Source organism: Filicampus tigris, chromosome 14 (genome assembly GCF_054856515.1).
Source record: "Filicampus tigris isolate MCC_2025a chromosome 14, RoL_Ftig_1.0, whole genome shotgun sequence".
Taxonomy (NCBI): Eukaryota; Metazoa; Chordata; class Actinopteri; order Syngnathiformes; family Syngnathidae; genus Filicampus; species Filicampus tigris.
Window position 1 is genome coordinate 22,353,979 of NC_141230.1, and position 20,640 is coordinate 22,374,618.

General features: G+C 42.6%; 1 protein-coding gene and 1 long non-coding RNA gene across 3 annotated transcripts in view; one reads left to right on the top strand and one right to left on the bottom strand.

The window, feature by feature from the left end:
• LOC147136866 (tomoregulin-2-like) overlaps positions 1 to 20,640 on the top strand; it is an 87,712-nt gene that overhangs the window by 14,882 nt on the left and 52,190 nt on the right. Inside the window, exon 3 of the mRNA XM_086051408.1 lies at positions 19,786 to 19,915. Coding sequence (XP_085907534.1) covers positions 19,786 to 19,915 — 130 coding nt within the window. The remainder of the gene's footprint in view (positions 1 to 19,785; positions 19,916 to 20,640) is intronic.
• LOC147136867 (uncharacterized) overlaps positions 1,487 to 20,640 on the bottom strand; it is a 92,501-nt gene continuing 73,347 nt past the window's right edge. For both annotated transcript variants that reach the window (XR_015089522.1, XR_015089521.1), the window contains one exon: positions 1,487 to 1,890. This is a non-coding gene — a long non-coding RNA (uncharacterized LOC147136867). The remainder of the gene's footprint in view (positions 1,891 to 20,640) is intronic.

The following is a 20,640-nucleotide window of genomic DNA, read 5'->3' on the forward strand; positions in this document are numbered from 1 at the left end:
CCGGTTGAATTTAGCTAATGTCAGGTCACAGTGCTGAGTCCCGAAGGGGTCATCTGTTCTAAAAATATGTGCGCTCATGGATCAGCAGAGCATTCAAATTAAAAGTGTGCACTGTGAGATAAATGGAACGTTTTATTGCATGATGTAATCATGCTTTGCGTTCTGTTACAAAATGTAGATAATCTTTGTCATACATAATCAGTGACCATTTGACATGACGAATAATTGACAGTTTTTCTTGATCCCCCCCCTACATATACCGTATATATTGTGACTAGCATGTCTGCCTCACTGTTCTGAAGGGTTTGAATCCTTCCCAGATTCCAAAAACACGCACGATAGGTTAACTGAAGAATCTAAATTGTCCATACTGTCCAGTAGGTGTGAACGCGGGTGTGTCTGACTGACGAGCGGTTTTAGGGCATTCTCAGTTTAGCTCTCTAAAAGTCAGCTGAGATTGACTCCAGGTCATGTTAATGAAGACAAGTAAATAGAATTGGACGGATGGATTATAAAGATTAACAGTGACTTTTTTTTTTTTTTAAACTGAGGTCACTGCAAAATCATTAGTTTCTCTGATTTATGGAAATAAACACATGAGTAAAATGAACATTTTTGTTTTATTCCATAAACTACTGACAACATAACTCCTAAACTCCAAATATTGCCATTTAGCACATGTACTTGAGAAAATGAAAAACCGTCAAAATACCACAAAAGTGTTTTTTTTTTAAACCTGTATATTTTTACAGAATGTTGGTGCATTCATTTCTGATTTCTGATTTGTTCCCCACGTTGACAAAAAAATCAAGCAAAACCTTGACTAACAAGCCAACAAAATTGTATTTATATTTTATGCCATGGTTGGGCAGCTAAATGAAAATATTACAGTAGTTTGTGATCAATGTACACATTTTTTGAAACATTTTATCAACAACAATGCATGACAGAGACTGAAAGAAAGCAGGCAAGAAAATACAAGCAACCTGATGAGACAACGAGGAACACGGCTGACAAGGGCAGGTGGGAAACCAAAACCTAACGAGTAGAAAAACATGACACAATACTAAGGCCAATGAAAAACAAAACAAAAGAAAAAAAACAAAATCAGATCATGACACTTCCGTTCACAAATTTACACACCAGTCAAAAGTGTTGGTAGGCTTTGGAAAAACAAAATTACTAAATGTCTTGACATTGGCAAGACAGGAATTTGCCAAAATTCAGATGGATGAGCAACATAGCTTCATCTATCCTTCGTACAAAGGAGACAAAATTGGCTCAAAAGTCACATGAGATCTTTGGAGATGCAAAATCAAAACAAAATGCAAAAGAGAAAAGAACACTGGCTGCTTTCCTGCAACTGGCATGTTGTATCTTGAAACGTACAATCTTACAAGGAAATCTCAACGACTACCAAGGCACTCTGGAGCCTAAAGTGTTCCCGGTGCCAGAAAGCTTGGCATTGATTTTGTCCTGGGGCTGCTCTGCTACCTCTGGCACTGCGTCCTTTGAAAATATGCAGCATCAACTGAAATCCCAACGACGATCAGAGGCAGTCCAGAGCAAAATTTGCTGCCAGATGTCATAAAGGTTGGCGTTGGGAATGTCCTGGGGCTGCTTTGCTACATCTGGCATCGCGCATCTTGAATCGGTGCAGAACAAAGTACAATCTTGACAACTCTTAAAGGCATCTGGAGCAAAAATGTGCTGTTCGGTGTTAGAAGGCTGGCATGGCTCAGCTAGTAAGCTTGGTCATCTCCCAACCCAATCTTGGGTTCGATCTTGAGCCCCTGTGACCATGTCCGATTGTCCTTGCGCAAGACAGTGAACCCACAGATGCTCCAGATGCTGCGTATGAGGAGATTCTTTCTGAACACCTTGAAGATACTGTAGAAAAGCACGAAAGACACACATAGGGTGGCTAAGAGCAAAACACTGTACTATTATGAACTACATTTTATTTGTTTGTGTACATTGCAATTGCCGGTAAACGAGAACAAGTTGTACATGTCAGATGCTCTCTGTACAGAACAATGAATGCTCTTCCTTTCTGGATATGACGACTGTTTTTGTCCATTTCCACAAACCAGCACATTCCCCAAATTTGAATAGCAGACATCCATGCGCAGCTTTGGCTGGTGGGAGGATTAGCGAATTTTAATTTATGTAAACCCTCTCGACTTTGCAGTCAGGGAAAGTTGAATGGGAGCTTCTTTAAACATGGCTCCACGTGTGCTCCCTGACACCCTAATACACGTTCAGCATCTTAATCTGCACTTGCTCAGCCACTCTTCCATTTACGCAGATAGATCACAGATAAAGCAATGTTTTGGGGCGCTTGTGGTGGTCCCGTGTGTTGTTTGGCTGTGGCCACCATTCCCTCAGAGGTCTAGGTCTGAAATTATTTTCTGAAAGCTTTGTAATGTTCTGGTTGTGACGTCTGGAGGACCGAAGCTCTCTGAACTTCAAAGAGCTCACGTTGGTGCACATGATGTTGAAGGCTGTGAGTGGAAGGCCAGCATGTCCTTCATATCTCATTGAACAAAGGCTCCGAGGGGGAAAAAAAACCCCCAAAAAACCTACGTATCATGCAGAAAAGCTCGTAATAAAAAAACAAGGAAATGGCACACAAAGCCGGTGGTGGGTTCATAACACCTAATTTGAAATAATAAAACACCTCCTATTAAACAGGTTCACACGGTCCTAGCTGACGGGGATAGCAGCTTCTGAAGCAGACCTCATTCCATATATTTGCATTCGTTTATCATCTTTTTATCTTTTTATATGTGTGTTTGTGTGGCGGCAAATTTATTACCTGGGCCAGGCCCATAAAAATGTCTCATCAAGGAACGGCGAGGAGCGTGGCAAACACTCACCTCAGATGACATTGTGCCGCACACCATTTGCCTTTGACACCATAGAGTGAGAAGACAGTGCCGTATGGCCGTCGCTTGAAGGTGGCAAATCTTTGCCCAGCCTAGCTTGCAAGTCATGGGCAGAGAAACTGTGCAAGCAGTTGTTTTGTAAATTAGCCTAATTGTGACATCATAATCAAGTGAAATCCGGAGTGGCTTGAAGAGTCATGACACCATGCCACCCATGCTGTTTGTTAGCATGTCTATGGGGTTTTGCATTGATTGTTAGCATTAAGCTAAACTGACTTGATTACGCCAGAGCTTTGTGGTTGTTTCAAATACATGTACGTGCAATTCTCTTCGTTTTATGTTTAGCTTGACAGTAAACCATGTAGGAGAGGCAACGGACGGCATGAAGTCTCTTTTTTAGGATGGATTGCTCAATTTATGCCAAACTGCTGCCTGTTGTGAGGTGACCTGATTTGAGTCCACTGCCACCAAGTGCTTGCATCTCAAAATCGTGCTCACAAGTCCAAGCAAATAATGAATCGGCCGAAAGACGTTTGTATCTCGAATAACTTGCAAATCAGTTCCCCCGTATGTCATGGCACCACTGTAGTGAAAAACAAGAATGAAACTAGGTAAAACATGTTTTGTTTTTGACATCCTATGCTCTTTTTTTTTTTTTTTTTAGCTCGAAAGAGCTAATTAGCAATTTAATTAGCTTTAGTTAGAGTATATTTGCACAAGCAATAAAAAGACAATTTTCCATAATATGTGCCTCATTCTCCATCTTTGCTACACAAATAATCAAAGTAGAGAATTACGACTGTAAAACCTGTTTGTTTTGTCTTTGAGATCACGCAATCATTTTGAAAACGCCTCAAGAAGCTAATCAACTGTTGTTTTATTGGATTTAGTTGACTACGCCGAACATGATTGAAGTAAGCAAGTGAATGCATTTGAGAGGCGTTGCGTTGACTCATAAATCATCGTGTTGTGTTTGTCGAGGCGAGATGAGTGGTCAGCACAGCGAGTCGTTTCTTATCAGTGGAGCCCTTCTGGCAGATCGCTGTCTTCTCACAGCTTCCTCCCGCTGTTGAGTGTGCAATTATCATTACTTGGGTCTTTGATTAAACCCTTTCTCCCGTGATTAATTAATTCTATAAATTACTCGGTGAAAATTCCACTCCGGAGCCAAACAAGCTAGTCAGAATCTAGAATCAGCAAACATCAATTCTTCTCTGAAATATCAGGCCAAGTAGCATTGTGATGGACGATCACATGGCCAAAATCACGTTTTTCGAGATACTAGCTGTGGTTCGGACGTTTTTTTTTCTGCTTTGACCTTGGTGGCAATGTACTCAACTCGACTCACTTCACACAAGCAGCAGTTCTGTCAGTTTTTTTATTGCCACATGCAGTAGAAGTTTAATGCAAGCAAAACAAAGAAAATTAAATGTTGCCTATTTAAAAAAACATACAACTCTGCCTTAGTAAAGTATGCTAGCTGAATGCTACCACACAATGCTAAACCATCGTCAGATTAACAAAAACAAGCATCGGCGCCGCTTTAAGTGACAGATATTTGGAAACAAATGGTGACCTTGCGAAACATATTACTGCACAATACTGAGTCAGTTGTGAAATGTGTCTGTGCATCTGTAATGTACTGCCTCAAGTGGCTGAGTCGCGCACACCAAAAGAAGCAAAAGCCCAGTCAATGAAGCAAAAAATAAAAATGGCAAAAGCTGTTTAATTCTTGACATTCTTTTTAACCATGTCATTAGCATATGTTTTTATAGAGTACGATTTAACCGAGCGCACAAAAAAAAAAAATGTGTTGGGGTTTTTTTTGGGATGCTCGAATGGATTGTTTTTTTTTCCCATTCATTTCAATGGGGAACAATGATTTGAGAGACAAGCAAATTAAACTCATATCTCAAGGCACCACTGTACTGTGTTGTAGGTGTCGCTAACACGGCCAAGAAAACTCACTCAGTAGCACCTCCTGGAAAGTTGAGAAAATTCCTCGTTTTTGGTCCCCCAAGGCCAGTTTTACGATCAACATGAAATTTGATGGACATGTTTATCACGAGTCAGACATTTTTGCTTGAAGCAGACATTCCATCCCAGGGCGTGTACTCATTCTTCGAAGCCTTACTGGGTAATGCGGCCAAAGGAGCCCCAATCAGAAGCAGGTGTCCGACACAGATGGGTAAGGCAAAATCGTAAAACGTTTTTGCCTAGACCCTCTAATGTGGGCAGAGCATGGCGTCAAATTTGGTTGGCCATGAAAACAGGTGTGCGAGGGCCCTGCTCATCACTGCTTGCCTTGCGGCTTTCAGTCTAATTATTCTCCAGTGATGGATAGGGGCGACGACAAAGACGGAGAAGGTGGAGGAAAATTGCGGCGAGAGTCTCTCCTGAAAGATACTGCAAGTGTGTCAGCTCCTCCGTGACTCTCAGCTCGCCTGTCAGACACCATTACAGAAAAGCTCGTCTCCCGTGACTTGGCTGGGGAGATTCCACAGGGACCAGCGGCCCAGGTCCTAATCAAGAGAAGGCTGCCAAAGCCATCAAACGGCAAAGGCACATGCCAGACAACCACCTACCGTCTGTCTCCCCCGTTACTCCCAACCTGTCTTTTCCTCTGCCTCACTCCAAGAAATGGCCCGTCCTCGCTGCTCCCTGGTGCTCGACTGCTGTGACTTTGTCTTTGCATCCATTGTGATCAGTGTTTGGAAACAAGACACCATCGAGTAAGAGTTTGTCACTTAGCCGGACGACACTTCCAATTCTTCTGTCGAGGGAATAGGGCTTGGCTTAAGCTCCACAACGAGATCCATTGAGGCACACTTGTTTGTCTTTTTTGGTTGATGTTCTCAGTGAAACAAAGTCAGAAATAATTGGAACTGAAAGAAGAGTGAGATGAATATTGTTGCTGACCATTATATCACAAAGAATTCCCTTTGTGGGGCGTAATTTGTTTCCCACTGGGAAGAAGGAAGAAGGCCAAGCTTCAGAAATACTACTCCCACAGTTTTAGTTTATTTTTTTTGGATACAGTAACATTTTAGATTTCATGCCAAAGATCTTTAAAAAAAAGAGAAGCACTGGAAGAGCGAATTTACACCAAGGCAGTCGAGTGTTGCCCATAATAGCCATAAAATCCTTAACCCTGTTGACAGGGAGGAAAAGCTAAGACATTTTTTTCTCACCATCTTCAATTGATTTTGGTCTGTTTAATGGTCTATTTGGAGGCCAGTACTTCCGTACATTCTTCCAAGTCCTTATTAGGGTCACGAGTGAGCTGGAGCCAATCCCAGATGATTTAAGGGGAAAATAAAAAACAGGACAAGCCCTGGAATGGGTGCCAGCCAATTGCTGGGCACATGTAGACAAATCATATTTCATACCTACCAACAATTCTTCAACACGGTTCAATTAACGAGGACCAAATTAGGACTGACGTTGGGCAAGACTACAGCCTACAGAGGTCAACATCTACAGAGATCACTAGTCAACATCACTAGTGCCAGTCAAGGACCACACTAGTACCAGATTACAATCAAACTGGTACCATACCCACAACAGACATGGACCAGAATATAATCAGATTAGTACCAGGCTAGAACCAGACTAGCACCAAACTATATGCAATATGGAAGCAGATTAGTACAAGACCATAAGCGAAAGAGAACCAGGTGTGGACCTGGCCAGGACCAAATTAGAATCAGGATATGACCAGCTAAAAATGGGAAAAGAACCTGACTAAGGCCAGTCAAGTATTAGGCTGGGACCATACTAATCCATCCATCCATCCATTCTCTGAACTGCTCTTCGTCATACTAGATTAAAACTAGATTGGTAAAAGAGTAGAACCAGAATAGTTTCAAACTAGACACCAGAGTACAAGCAGGCTAAAACCAGGTTAGAACCAGAATAATGCCAGACAAGTACCAGTTCAGCAGACCCAGACTACAACAAGACTATAGGCAGAATGGTAACAAACTGGGATCATTGGCTTTGTTGATTTCACTTGACATGTTAATGACATGTTCAATGAATTATTCCCATGCACGTTTTGGAATGTGGGAGGATTTGAACACCAAAGCTTAGAATTTCAAAAGAAACACGTGCTGATCACAAGCCCACATTGTTGTCTGCCAGTGCTTCAGTGCAGCTCACATGGACATGCAACAGTTTCTGCAATTCATCTGAAGAGCAGTCCTTGAACCAAGTCCTTTGTTAGGGCAAAAACATTACAAATATGTTTTGTTTTAATGTATACAACTAATTTAGACAGCAGTTACCGCACCCCACCTTTACACATTCAGATGATATTTATGAATGGCCACCTTCCTCCTTTATTTATAGCTCCCCGTCCAGCACATTTTGTCTTATCGGTATCATGCGGTGGTACCGTATTTAAAGGAACTTTCCTAACTTTGTCGCCACCAGTGGGTTGGTGTACCCCCTCTGGTGCTCCTTCCATAAAGGTGATTTTCACCGTGAAGTTGACGACTGACTGACCTTTCTCATGTGAAATGTCATCCATATCCGGTTCTAAACAAAGACATTGTGTTAAACATTTTTCAATTATGGCCAAAATGAATCCTGTGAGGTCGTGGTATCCTTGCTAACATGAGAGGCCAGACGGTTAGTTTCATATAACTGCTTCCCAAATCAGCAGAGGAAAGTGTTGAGAAACTCTTTCAATAAGGACGATAGTTTGTTTTGGAAAAATATATTTGAGGCCAATTAGAAAAGCAAAAGAATAACCAAATAAACATTTATTTGTTTTCAGTGGAAATCATTTGTAACACAGATCCTCGAGATGCTGCCTCATAATTTCCTGGACACAAATGCAGTTGCGTTGCAAAGTTTGTGTCCTTGAACTTCAATCAGTTTAAATTGACATTATTTTGAGGTTAATGGAGTACCTCGAAGGCTTTTACAAGACCGAGACAGATGGATGTTCAGTCTTATAAAAAAAAAAAAAAAAAAACACCTCTGGCTGCAGCTGGAGGTGTGCTGAAATGTGAGCATTACGATCCTCGTGAATGGAGGATTTATTACTTGCTTCATGCGTTATACTAGACATAGTTTCCTAATACACAGGGGAGTGAGTTAAAATGAATGACGGTAGAAAGGTAGGGATCATCTCAACTCAGATGGAATGTCATTTGCTATTTCTTTAAGGATGCCACGACAGAAAAAACAATCAGTTCGGACACAGATTTTCATTCCATCCATCCATCCATCCATTATCTGTACCGCTTCTCCTCACAAGGGTCGCGGGGCGTGCTGGAGCCTATCCCAGCTGTCTTTGGGCAGTAGGCGGGGGACACCCTGAACTGGTTGCCGGCCAATCGCAGGGCACACAGAGACAAACATCCGCACTCACAATCACACCTAGGGGCAATTTAGAGTATCCAATCAACTTACCATGCATGTTTTTGGCATGTGGGAGGAAACCGGAGTGCCCGGAGAAAACCCACGCAGGCACGGGGAGAACATGCAAACTCCACACAGGGGAGGCCGGAGCCGGGATCGAACCCACGACCTCTGAACTGTGAGGCGGACGTGTTAACCAGTCGGCCACCGTGCCGCCGATTTTCATTCCATTGAATCCAATTTCTTGAGAGAAGAATGATGACTCTTCCAAATTTGGATACAAATCTGATGCGGATTGGGTCATTTGAACTTTTGCCGGTTATTTCACGTGTTCTGTAAATATAAACAACGGTATCAGATGTCTCACTTGAAATCTACAAGAAAATAAACAGGATTGGATTGAATTGGAATTGGACACCGGCAATGTAAATCCAACCGCTGTGGCGAGTGACTCTTTGACAGAAGACTGGTATCGATAGTTCAAACAGTACAAAGGGTTAAAGGCCAACTCCAAAAAGCCTCCCGATCTCCATGCTCCAATCGGAGGCCCCTAGGACAGGAGGGGCCATCTCATGTCCTGAGCCACGGGTGATCTGTGCCACCGGCAGGAGTCCCGAGACGTCTTGGTGTCAGAGTTGATAAAGCCGCAGCTTTGATAAGTGCGATGAGGCGGAAGTGAAGCATGTGCCTAGGGGGGGTTTCCGGCCAACTCAAGAGGACTCGTAAGCGTGCAACGGAAAAAAAAAAACAAAAAAAAAACGCCGTCGTTCAGAGCGAGCACACCGAGGGGCTCATCAGAAGTAGAACGTGCTGGGGCGGTGCCGCCTTCAATCCGCCGAGGCTAGCCCCAGTTTTATGGAGATATTTATTATTGATAGAGGTGGATGATAGCCATGGGAGGAATTGCATAATCTAGAGCCGCCTCTAATGGCTCCAGGAAATGGATCAGGCTGTCAGTCAGGCTGCTGTGTGGATAAGGAACATGTGTGTGTGTGCGTGCGTGTTTGGCTAGAGCTTGCGAAATGATACCGTTCTGGCAGCAACAGATGGAGCCAGTCACTCACAGTGCTTGGTTTGCCATCCGGCTCGTTATTTGGCGTAAAAATATGAATGTGATGGTGTTTGTGAAGAACTAGAAAGGCATTAAGGGCTGCGGCGTCCTCCGAGGAAGGAGAAAGAAAATTGCTTCGTTGCTGTAATGCAAAGCGGAGGCTTGAGTGCAATTGCGCTTTCGGTCAAAGGGTCAAAACAGACATTTGAGAGGCTTTATGGCTTGAATTTGGATTCCTCCAGATTGTGTTTGATAACTCCCCAAAGTATTTGTTCAAGTGTAGTCATTGCAATCTATCAATGCTTTTTTCTCGAACTGCAGTCAATCCCCAGCTGACTTTGGACGAGTGCCGGGGCACATCCTGGATTGGGCGCCAGTCATAGTTTAAACCGGGCGTGTCCAAACTTGATCCTTCGAGGGCCGCATCAAGAAAAAGAGAAGGATCAAAGGCTCACTTTGAAATTCTTCAACTTTACTTTATTATACAAGCTAAATCAATCAATCAAGCCATTACATATTGTGTGTCACGGCTTCCTGTTAAAGGTGAAAGTTAAAATTTCTCATGATTTTGGGATGGCCCGTGGGCCACGAGAACAGATCCGCTTCATCCCCTTCGCTTAAGCAAGGATAGAATAGTTTGGGATTTTTCATTATATTTTGTCTTCACTTCATTTAGACTTTTTTTTTTAAATTCAGTTCATTTTAATTCGTTTTTAGAGAAAGTTTGTCAGTTTTTATTTTTTCCAAAATGCTTCATTTTACTTTAGTTTTTATTCGTTTTACTATTCGTTTTTTTTTCTATATGGAGTTTTGTTGATTGCAAAATAAAAAAAAAGGTCACCAAGTATTGTGTAATAAAGTCAAGCAAAGTACAATTCTCAAACAACCGTTTGACCCTCCTTCTTCTGTATGCTACGGATGCACAGCAATATCGAATCAAATAGATTTCAAATGAACCTTTAATTGACAAAGATGAAAACAAAGGAGTTTCAGTTAGTTTACATTTTTTTAAAAGCATTTTCATTTTGCTCATGATGTTTTTTTTCTATTTTAGTGTTAGTTGTTTCATTAGGTTAACCTTGCACTGAACATTTGCACATTCTGAAGCAAAATACAAGAGCAACCTGTCTTACGTCGATCATCCCTTAACACTTACATGAGGATCATGAACGTGATATGTTCACAAATCCGAGTGGGGGAAACCATTTTTAGTTTCAAAAATGATTCCTCTTGATTCCCCTTAGTGTTATCATCCCCAAGTCCCCCATTGAAGTCGTAATTACTTTTTTTTCACACATCTAGAAAAGCTCTACAGCACAATATGTCAAAGCAATGTATTAGTAGTCGTGGTAGTACCCATCAACCAAAAGTTAGGATTGTGAGGGAGTCTTTGGAAAAAAAAACGATTCTCCTGTAAGGGCTCCCTGGACCCAAAACATTGAAAAAGAGCAGTTGTTGGGTACACCGAGGTTCTTGCTCGGGTATTTATACAGCATACGATTGATTTGCAAGTGAAAAGTTGAGTGCCCACTGAACTGAAACACGAAATTCTTTGTCGGCTTTATTAAAAGGCCGCCCGTTGGAGTCGGCCTCATCCTCGCGTCTATTCTTTCCATCTCCAAGATCCATTTCAAGGAAGCATGCGAAGGCCGCTCGGGGTTGTTGTGTAGCGCTTGTGGATCAGTGCTGTTGCCGTCCTCACCAAAGAGTTTTTCTGCAACGTGGGGAAATGCCAAAGTTGTTGCAGAAATTCTTTCTATATGCCACACATGCTGATGCAGCGATAGCGGTGCAGCGAAGCATTTCATTCCCCCTGTTTTATGTCAGGGTAAAGCCTGGGAAGCTTGAGCGGGAAAGTTCCCAAGAGTGTCCTCCAGCTGAATAAAATCTCTTTTCAGCAGTTCTGAGCCACTGGCTCTCCATGTGTAGGAGGATCGTGAGCGAGCGGGCCCACATGCACAATGAGCCTCCTGTGAAATTGCAATCGCTTTAGTTGCTCTTCAGTCCACTCGATACCGTTGATTTTCTTTCGGTATTTTGCCTCTTTTGCCCGTGTCCGTTTGGGCGTTTGAATTCATGTTAGTTCCGACGGTATGCAAACGTTGCTAAACGCCTTCAGAAATGTTGATGAACATGAAACTAATATATTTTCAGATATTTGCCTTTACTGTGAAGTTAACCCAAGATGCAACTTTTTTTTTACCAGCTTGAAGACATGCACTTTACACGAAGAATTTTCCTGATCACAGGACCGTCACATTGTCATTTATCGTATTCTTTGCTTCGGTCAAACTCACAGAAATCACAATTTATTGGCTATTAATTTTTCGATGGGCTCCATTGGATGTAGTAACTGTTATTGATTATAAATTAAAACATTTGAATCTATGTTCCATTTTTCAAACGAAAAGCAAAACATGAAAAAGTGACATACAAAACATGTCCAGCAGTATCACTTCAAAATATGTACTTCCTTGACACCAATTACTGTACTACTTTCCAAAACTGAAAAAAATGAATTTACTCAATTTCATTTCGTCAAGTGGAACCAGATAAGTAGTTTGTGTAATGTATAATGTATCTAAATCCAGATGATTTTATTTGGTGCAACCACTGGACATACCAAAATTGAATAAATTCTACTTTTTTTTCAGATTGGCACCATCTTGTGGCATTTTAGGGCTTTCCGGAAAGAGCACAAAAAAGGTTACTATACCTTTTGGAAACCACTCCCTTTGTTATACTATCTTAGGCTAGATCAAATTTCATGGATTTGAATAACCTTCCAACATAACAAAATCAGAATGACTGCAATAACATTCATTTTGACTATAACTGAGGCGTAATTATTTTTGTAAAAACCCAAGAAAGGTCCTCTGTTATGGTGCCATGGAATCTGTGTGTTTTGTTCATCTAAAAGTTCCGGCAGTTTGAAGCCAAAAGCTTGCCTCGTTCGTAAAAGTGCCGCTCGCTGTCGGCGCCTTCTCGGCGCCTTCTCGGCGCATCTGAGGATTCGTCGCCCCGCTGTTGGTGGGATTCATAATTATGTATGTGGACTAATGAGCTCCAAGTCTCCAGCAGCTTCTTGTTTGAGGCGCATACCCGCAGATTAGGAAAACATGGGAGTCATGTGAATGTCTTGCGGGCGCGTGGCTGTTTATTAGAAGATGTCCAGGCTGTTGTGATCTTCCTAATTTGATTGATATTTGTGCGCTCACAGCACATTGGTGCTGCTATGCTTCGCTTGGCAACATTTCTTGTCCGCATTGGTTGTAAAAGCGCTTGGTTATCAAAATTGTTTGAATTTGGCCTGCAATTGGCTGGCGACCAGACCAGGCTGTATCCTGCCTCTCGCGCAAAGTCAGCTAGGGCAGGCTCTGACACATCTGCCACACTAAGGAGGATAAGCGCAGTAAAAAATGGATAGGTAGATTGGAATTGCCTTAAATGAATGCAAAAAAGGTTGCTGTGCTAGCTAAATGGTGACAATGTAGTCCTTGCATGAAATACAGAATTTACTCACTATACTCCCTATTCTATATCTTACGTGAATTCCCTCGTAAAAATTTGTCAAAGTATAAGGCCTGGAATTTGCCCAAAATGCCCGCCTAAAACCAAAATTAACAACTTTCTTTTCGATTTTGTACATTTTTTGGTGTCCTGTTGTGATGAACATGTCCACCCAATTTTGCTTCGATCCATAAAACGGGTCCCGGGAGCAAATTTTTTTTATTTTTATTTTTATTTTATTTTTTTTATAACTTTACAGATGCTGCTATTGACTGAGTTTGTGAGGGCTCCTGTTCCAAATCTCTAAAAGGCACAGTTGTTTTTTTTTCTATTTGAGATAAATGCTTCCAAAAAACACAAAAGAACAATCCCCACTGAAATGTGAAACTGTCCTGCAACCTGTTCCAAGTCTGTAAACCGCATTTGTGAAATATTTATTGCAACTTGAGTGTTTGTTGTCGAACTATTTTACCAATTTTACCAATCACAAGGGGACGCATGAAAACGTCTCAAGGACCTTTGCCTGAAACCGAACAGGACGTCAGCCATTTTTCTTTGAATCAACCATTTTGGGTTGATCCCAGGCCTCATACTTTGTCATAAAGGCCAGTTGACTGATGAACATGAAACTGGGTGGGCGTGTCTATCATAACAGGACGAATGCGAATGAAAACGTCTCAAGGATCAACATCTGAGCGCGAACAGCATGTCAGCGGGCTGATGGCTGCTTGTGGCTTTAATTGCCGTTGCTTGTACCACTTGGGTTTTACCTGCAGCTCTCTTGAGCTGACGTTTACTCCCTCACAATTTCCCTTTTACAGTCACTTAACACGTAAGATACTTTGTCCTTCCTTGAACCACTTTCTCCTTGTCAGGCCGGTGTTTGGTCAGAAACACAATGCAGCCACTTGCTTCTTTTGAGCCACATTTGTGACGGGTCAGGTTATATGTTTTGTGCGGCGATGATGAGTTGCTAAGCAATCGAATGCTCTTAATGCTTTGGCTAAACTCTTGCGTCCATGCGTGTGCATTGCATGAAGAGAAACAACAGGTCTTGGCGACAGTCTCTTCTCGGAATATTCATCAAGAAGGTAGAACCACAGCAGCCCCTGCAGGAGACTTGATGAAGAAATGAGATGACATAATTCATGCAAAAAGGATATGACATACAGTGGTGTGGCTGAAGGAGGAGAGAACAAAGCATGGAGCGGAGCCTTCCTAGGGACGCTCGCAGCTGTGTTCATGCATCTTCTTCACCTGCCATGTTCTTCGAGAAGTAGCCATGCGGTTGGCCAGCATTTGTCACGGTCAAAGTGCGGATCGATGCGTGTGCTTGTGTGCCTTTTGTGGCTCCTAAGCCAGCAGGCACATAAGGCCGTGCCATATGGCCCTGGCCAATAACCCCCACGTCCCTGTCTGGAGAGAATTATGGAAGATCAAATTCTCCTGCCCTCAGTTGATTCCCCCCTGCCTAATTCCCGCTTTTCCCCACACAAATATGCACAATGTCGCTAAAGAAGCGCAGTGTACCTCCCTGCGTGCAAAACTGCATCAAGATGAATCGATTATTGACATAATGGTTAGTTGCAGCCCTTATTAAAAGTATAATATTTAAAAGCATTAAATAAAAGAGTTTGACATTTAAAAGCAGGGGGGGGGGAAGAAGTCATGCAGAGTGCTTTGATAGAAGAATGACTCGACTTATGAGTCCTTTTATTCTTTTTTTCTTTAGCCTGCGAATACAGACATGAGATACAAGCGCTGTATGGTGGCAGTGAACTCAATTTGTATCGCTGTTATAAATGAGTGTTCAAAAATAACGAGGTTATGCTACAAGAATGCTTTGGCTAAAATCAGGTTACCTAAAGAGCAGGATGGTTGATCTGATTGTTCTACGGTCGCATCAGTCAAAAAGACGTGCCATATAAATATGCTGTCGTCATTCTTGGGATGGATTTGGTATTGATAGAAAGTAGTTGAGATCAAAAAGGGCTGCCATTTTGAAAAGGCTGGTCCGGTGATTGAACATGCGCGTCGTCTGTCGCACCAATTTGCCGCTGATCTCGCCATCTACGAGGCTAAAGTCAACTCCAAAGAGTTTGCTTGACAAGCAGCCGCAGTCTCTTTCTCGAAACCTTTTGGGAGAACACTGCGTATACGCCCTTTCCATCTCAAAACCCTCACTTTTAGGATAAAGGCTAGCAGATGACAACGCTGAAAGAAATCAATGTTCCGTAGCCATCAAGAAAAATGCAGCAATCAAAGACTCCAGGGCTTCTGACACAGACTATTACACGGACAGCTTTGTTTCTATTTTCGTACTGTGTGCAGCTACTACTGCGGGTGCCCGCATGCAGAACACAGACAAGTAGAACAAAGACCGGGATGGGAACAAAGGACAGCCGAATGAATACTGTGATAACAAGGTCAATGGTATTTGCGAGGAATGGCAGAGAGCAGGGCAAGGGCACGCGCGCAGCCGCACTCTTGTCTATGGCGAGAGAGCGCGAGATGGGCAGCCGAGCCAAGAGCTGCTCGGAATTTGCATACACGTACAACAATACGAGGCCGGGCTGTGCCAGCAGCGTTCAGGGCAATGAACGCAACTGAATCGAAAACAAACAAACAGCCCGAAAGGATTAGCTTCCACTATACGGATGCAAATATTCGCACCATGACTGAAAATGATCACAGTTACCTGTATTACCGCCATTTGGTTGAAAAGATATTGGCCGTGTCTCAATATGAAGAAAGCAGAGGAAGGTCTGATGAACTAGCCAAGCACGGTCTTCCTGAGAACGTACGTGAGAACATTCATCCTAAGAAGTCGAGTGTCTTTGTAAATTGGAGTGGCTGTGTACCGCTTCCCGTGATAGCAGCGCAAAATGCATCTCGGGATATTTCCCTCGCCAAGCCTTCAAAAGTATCCAACCGATGCATCCGTGGTTTAAGCAAGCTGACAGGGAACGACATCAGGGTATCCGTGCTTGCAATTGGAACAGTACTCGGGCCAAGATCAACAGAACGGATAAGAATGACAAGTGAGAACTGGCTATCGTTTTAAACATGCTAGCAAGATTTGGATGTAGCCTCACTTCACTGCCCCCCAAGCCCCCCGAGTCTTTGACCAAACTTTAATCATGGCCAATCAAAGCGGCTCCTGTCATTCCCTAGTCGAGCGCAAGAGTCTCGACATGGTGGAAGCACATCTACGCCATCAAGTGGGTACCTGGAGACCGCCCACACACCGACAGTTCATGTGCCTCGTTGATACCCAGTGGAATGAGTCTTAAACTATCATAATGATCCTCCTACTACTACTACTACTGATAATAATGTGTTAATTGATTTCTGCATTTCATTCATTCCTGATTGAAATACTAAATCCTCAGAATTTTGCCCTCTCAACAGTAAATATCTTTTACTTTGGAAAACAATGATCAACTTTTGTGGCGATTTTCTAACATGTTACAGACTGTTTCTGCACTGTCCATTTTAAATGTTGTCCTGTTTTTTTTAATTAAGGGATAGAAATGTAAAAATGTTTCTTTTCGTTATTAATACCTAAAAAAAATTGAGAGATGAATCAATTCTTAAAAGTAATCGCTAGTTGCAGCATACAGTAAGCAAGCCTGTCTTGGTCCATTTGAAAAAAATATCGGAGCACGTTTCCTTGGGCATGTTGTGAGCCAATTCCCAGCATAGATCAAGGAATAAGCTGCTGGTGGTGGTGGTGGTGGGGGGGGGGTATTTATAAATATCTATTTTATTTGATGTTTTTTTTTTTGCAAACAAAGATGGTCTTAAAAGACTCACGCGGGGTTGTGTTGGGCATCTTTCCCTGGCGTTGCATCACGCCTGGCATAAGCGCCAGTCTCCAGGTTAAGAGCGACCTGAGCCAGATGGGCGAGCGCGTAAGCCGGCGAAGGCGGGCGAGCCCGTGCTAAGCTCTTCCCAGCGTCTTTGTGGGCTTGCCACGTCTTTCCTTCTTTTGCACTGATTCTTTCTCGGCTTCTTTGGCCCAATTTCTTCTTCTTCATGGTGCTCCGTTTCTGTTTTTGCTCCCCTGCAAGCCTCGGGCCTCACGGTGCTTTTTTTTTGGTTTTGTTTTGTTTTTCTACAGTGCCAAGTTCATTGAGCCAGATTCTTGTTCTCGCGCTTTCTTTCTGGCCTCCTGCAGCACACATTTGATATTCTCTTTTACTTTCATTAGCCTTCATTCTTCGGTCTCCCTTGCCTCCGACTTTGCTCCCCTCAGCCCACTTTTGCTCAGCGTTTTTTCGTTGTACTCGTCTCCCCTCCAGCCTCGCGCTTTCCTGCATCCAGTGGCTTTGATCAGACGCGAGTGTGCCGTTTCGCTTTCCCTCCTTCCACTCCTCCCACTGCTTTTAGAGTCTTTTGTTGTGCAGTTCATCTCGTCTTTTCCTGCCACCGCGCCGCTTGAAAACAGTGTTCGCAATTGATCGTTATGATGCTCCGGGGGTTCTGAATCAATGCTTATGTTTGCCTTTCCCCTTGGTGTCCCAGTCGTGTGCATGCGAGCGAGTTTATTTGTGTGATGGCGAATGGGATCTGAGGTATACGCCAACCATATGACCAAGTGAATGCCATTACAACTTCTAAATATTTCATTCATGAATACGTTTGGATTAAAACGATGACCCGTGTTACCGTTTTGAGTTATAATGATCGTTTATATCGTATAAAGAGAGTAAACGGCTGTGTCGTTGGCTTCTTTTTGCATTCTGCAGAGGTGGGAGGAAGTCACAAGCAAGTCCCAAGTTAGTGTGGGAACAAAAAAAAAACCAAGCAAGTCCCCACTGACTTTCAAACAAGTTGTGCCAAGCCATGCAATCTTGCTTAATCACAGCATACAGTATATTTGCACATTCAACAATTTACACTCTGTCCTTGTATCAGTTGGTCGTACTAATTCTGAGACTTTTAAAGGTCCCAAACTCAACAATCAAACCAACCAAACATCTCCAAGCCTAGAGAGGAATGACGGTAGGTGTGAAAATCTTTTCACCAACCCAGTTATGAAATGACAGACAATTTAGCCCCGAGATGACAGCTTTCAGGTCAGTACCTTGGAGGTTTAGCAGACCCAAAAGTGACGGAAAAGACAATGCAGAGCCTCTTTCCTTTGGGAACCCTCCAGTAAGCCTTCAAGTTCCAGCGTCGTCACAGCCAGAGAGTTTAATTCACTGTGATATTCTTCAGTGCGTTACATTTAATCATGCCACGGCCCCTGACCGTGAAGTTGCATTTTTCTCTTAAACAGCTGATAACCATTCTAATCCTGTGAAACAGTCTGGAATATTTTTCTGCTGAATTATCACATTTGTTATTCATGCAGCGATGCAGTGTCAGATCAATATCAAATCATATTAATATCTTGCCTGTGAGAAATTTCCACCCACATATAAAATAGAAAAACAAAACAGAGATGCGGAATAGTGCCATCAATCATGTGAAAAATCTCAAGTTTCCACTAAGGCAACAGCCCGTGTGGGGAAATGAAAGGAACAATTTTGTATAGAGCGAGTCACTTAACCTGAAACTGCTCCAGTGGAGCAACGTTTTGAGAATGACATACTGACATAACGGCACCGCACTGCCTGGCTCGCTGCTCTCGTCCTGGCCAGTCCTGTCCTGCCCTGTTTGCTACTTGTCCAGCCCTTCCTTTAACGGATGTAGCACAACCTGGCTCACTACTCCTGTCCTGTCCTCGGCCGTCCAGGCCTGCCTCATCCTATTTAGTACTAGTTTTGACCTTTCTTGACAAGATTTGGCACTGCCTGCCTCAATACTCCAGTCCTGTCCTCTTCCATTAAGTCCTGTCCTGTATTTGCTGCTCATTGCACCCCTTCCTCACGGGAGGGAAAAAAAGAAAAATGAAGATAGGCCCAGTCCAAACAGACCTGCATGTTTGAACCCTTGGGCCTGGTCAAAAACAATGTGACAAAGGAAAGCAGACACTGCTAACGTGAAGCGTCTTTCGTGTCCGAATCTTTGCTTAAAAGAAGAACAGACTGATAATCTGCTATGTGTAAGCCATCAAATGTTCTCTGTCTTGTGAGCGTCGAGTAATGTTTTATGTTGTTTGTATTCATAACAATGCTACGTGCACATTGACACAACTTTAGGTACACTTGCACATCCTAATCGGATCCATTACACGAGCTGTATCGAGCAATTGTCATCAAAAACGATGTCAATGTTTGCTTCTGACTCTGTTCAAAAGGGATTCTTTGTTTTTTTAATGGTTCATAGTGGTTGTAGTTGGCAGTGGTGTAAAACTGAACTGCATGATATCAGGTTTTTTTCTGAATCACAGAAAACAAGCGGTACACATTTCAAATTGTTATTATCGTAAATACCAAATTTAATATCTCTCCGTATGTCTCCGTAGCCGACTCTTCTTTACTGCAACTGCATGTTCGCAATGAGCGCAAGGGCATTAGCGATAGCATCAAGAGCTAACAGGGCGAACGGAGGTGTTATTGATTTGCAATTTAGCATGCTAGTGTTGTCGCTTCACCTTGCAAATGAGGATAGTGTAATCAACTTGCGCTATTAAAATGAGCTTCTAATTATAACTAGATTAGCCAGTTACAATTATCAGCAAAGGCCACTTTTCTGCTGTTATATTCACGCAACACATGCTAGTCTGGTCAAGATTGCGTACAAAACGAATCAACTGATTCGGACAAGAGAAAACTTTTGTGTTTGGAAGCGCCTCATTGAGGTGAACATTCATTTTGTTAGCTGTTGTTCAAAATCTCTAATGATGTGAGCTATTTTGTATAGAAAGTGACGGTTATATTTTTCACAATACACAACCGTTTCACCTCTAAGTGACTGCATGGCCACTTCTCTTATACTCTGTGTACCTCTTTTTTATTGTGAAATTAAGATGACCTTAATATGACAGATTCTCCTGTTTTTTGTGCCTCTCTCCAGTGCAACAACGACTATGCTCCAGTTTGCGGCTCCAACAATCAAAACTACCAGAATGAGTGTTATCTGCGAAGAGACGCCTGCAAGCAGCAGTCTGAAGTACTCATCCTGTCGGAGGGCGCCTGTCCTGTGGGTAAGTACAGTGACAGTATTTTGTGCCTCTTTCAGTCCACGTAAGCCAGAATGCCTCTCGTAGAGTACGCCAACATACCTCATGACTCGACAACATATTAGCAAATTGAAGTGAATCGGTTTGAAATAGAAAGCATACCATAAAGAAAAAAAAGAAATACCCTGTGACAAGACAATGACATTTTACTGACTGGTCAAAGAAGAACAACATAAAAACAAACACGCAGAAATAATGAGGACACGAGAACTTTGTGACTGACGTATTGCATTAACATTTTAGTTTTACATAGTCCTTGAGTGCTACGAGGTCACTTAAAAGTCACCACAGTTCTGACTCGGGCAAATGAAACGAAATGAATCATTCATAGTGTAGCAATGTAATGACATGCTAACAAAACAGAAGGTGGAAACACAGAGAAAATCACAATCAGAGTGTGTTTCCACTTACTGCTGAAATGTGAAAATGGGAAATTAGTCCTTGAGTAGCAGACACGGTTTGTCTGGAGCCTCAAGCGAGAACGGCTAACTCCTGTAGACAAATACTGAAGTTGGCTAAACATTCTTTTAAAGCTTGAGTATAGCCAACTTGAATTTAGGAGTTACAGCGTTGTGACTATTGCCACTGGCCGGAAATCAAATCACATTGCTCATAACTACACTTTCTTAGTATTGGAATTCATCTGTTTGTGTAAGCAACAACCTGATAGAAAAATGAACATTTTGATT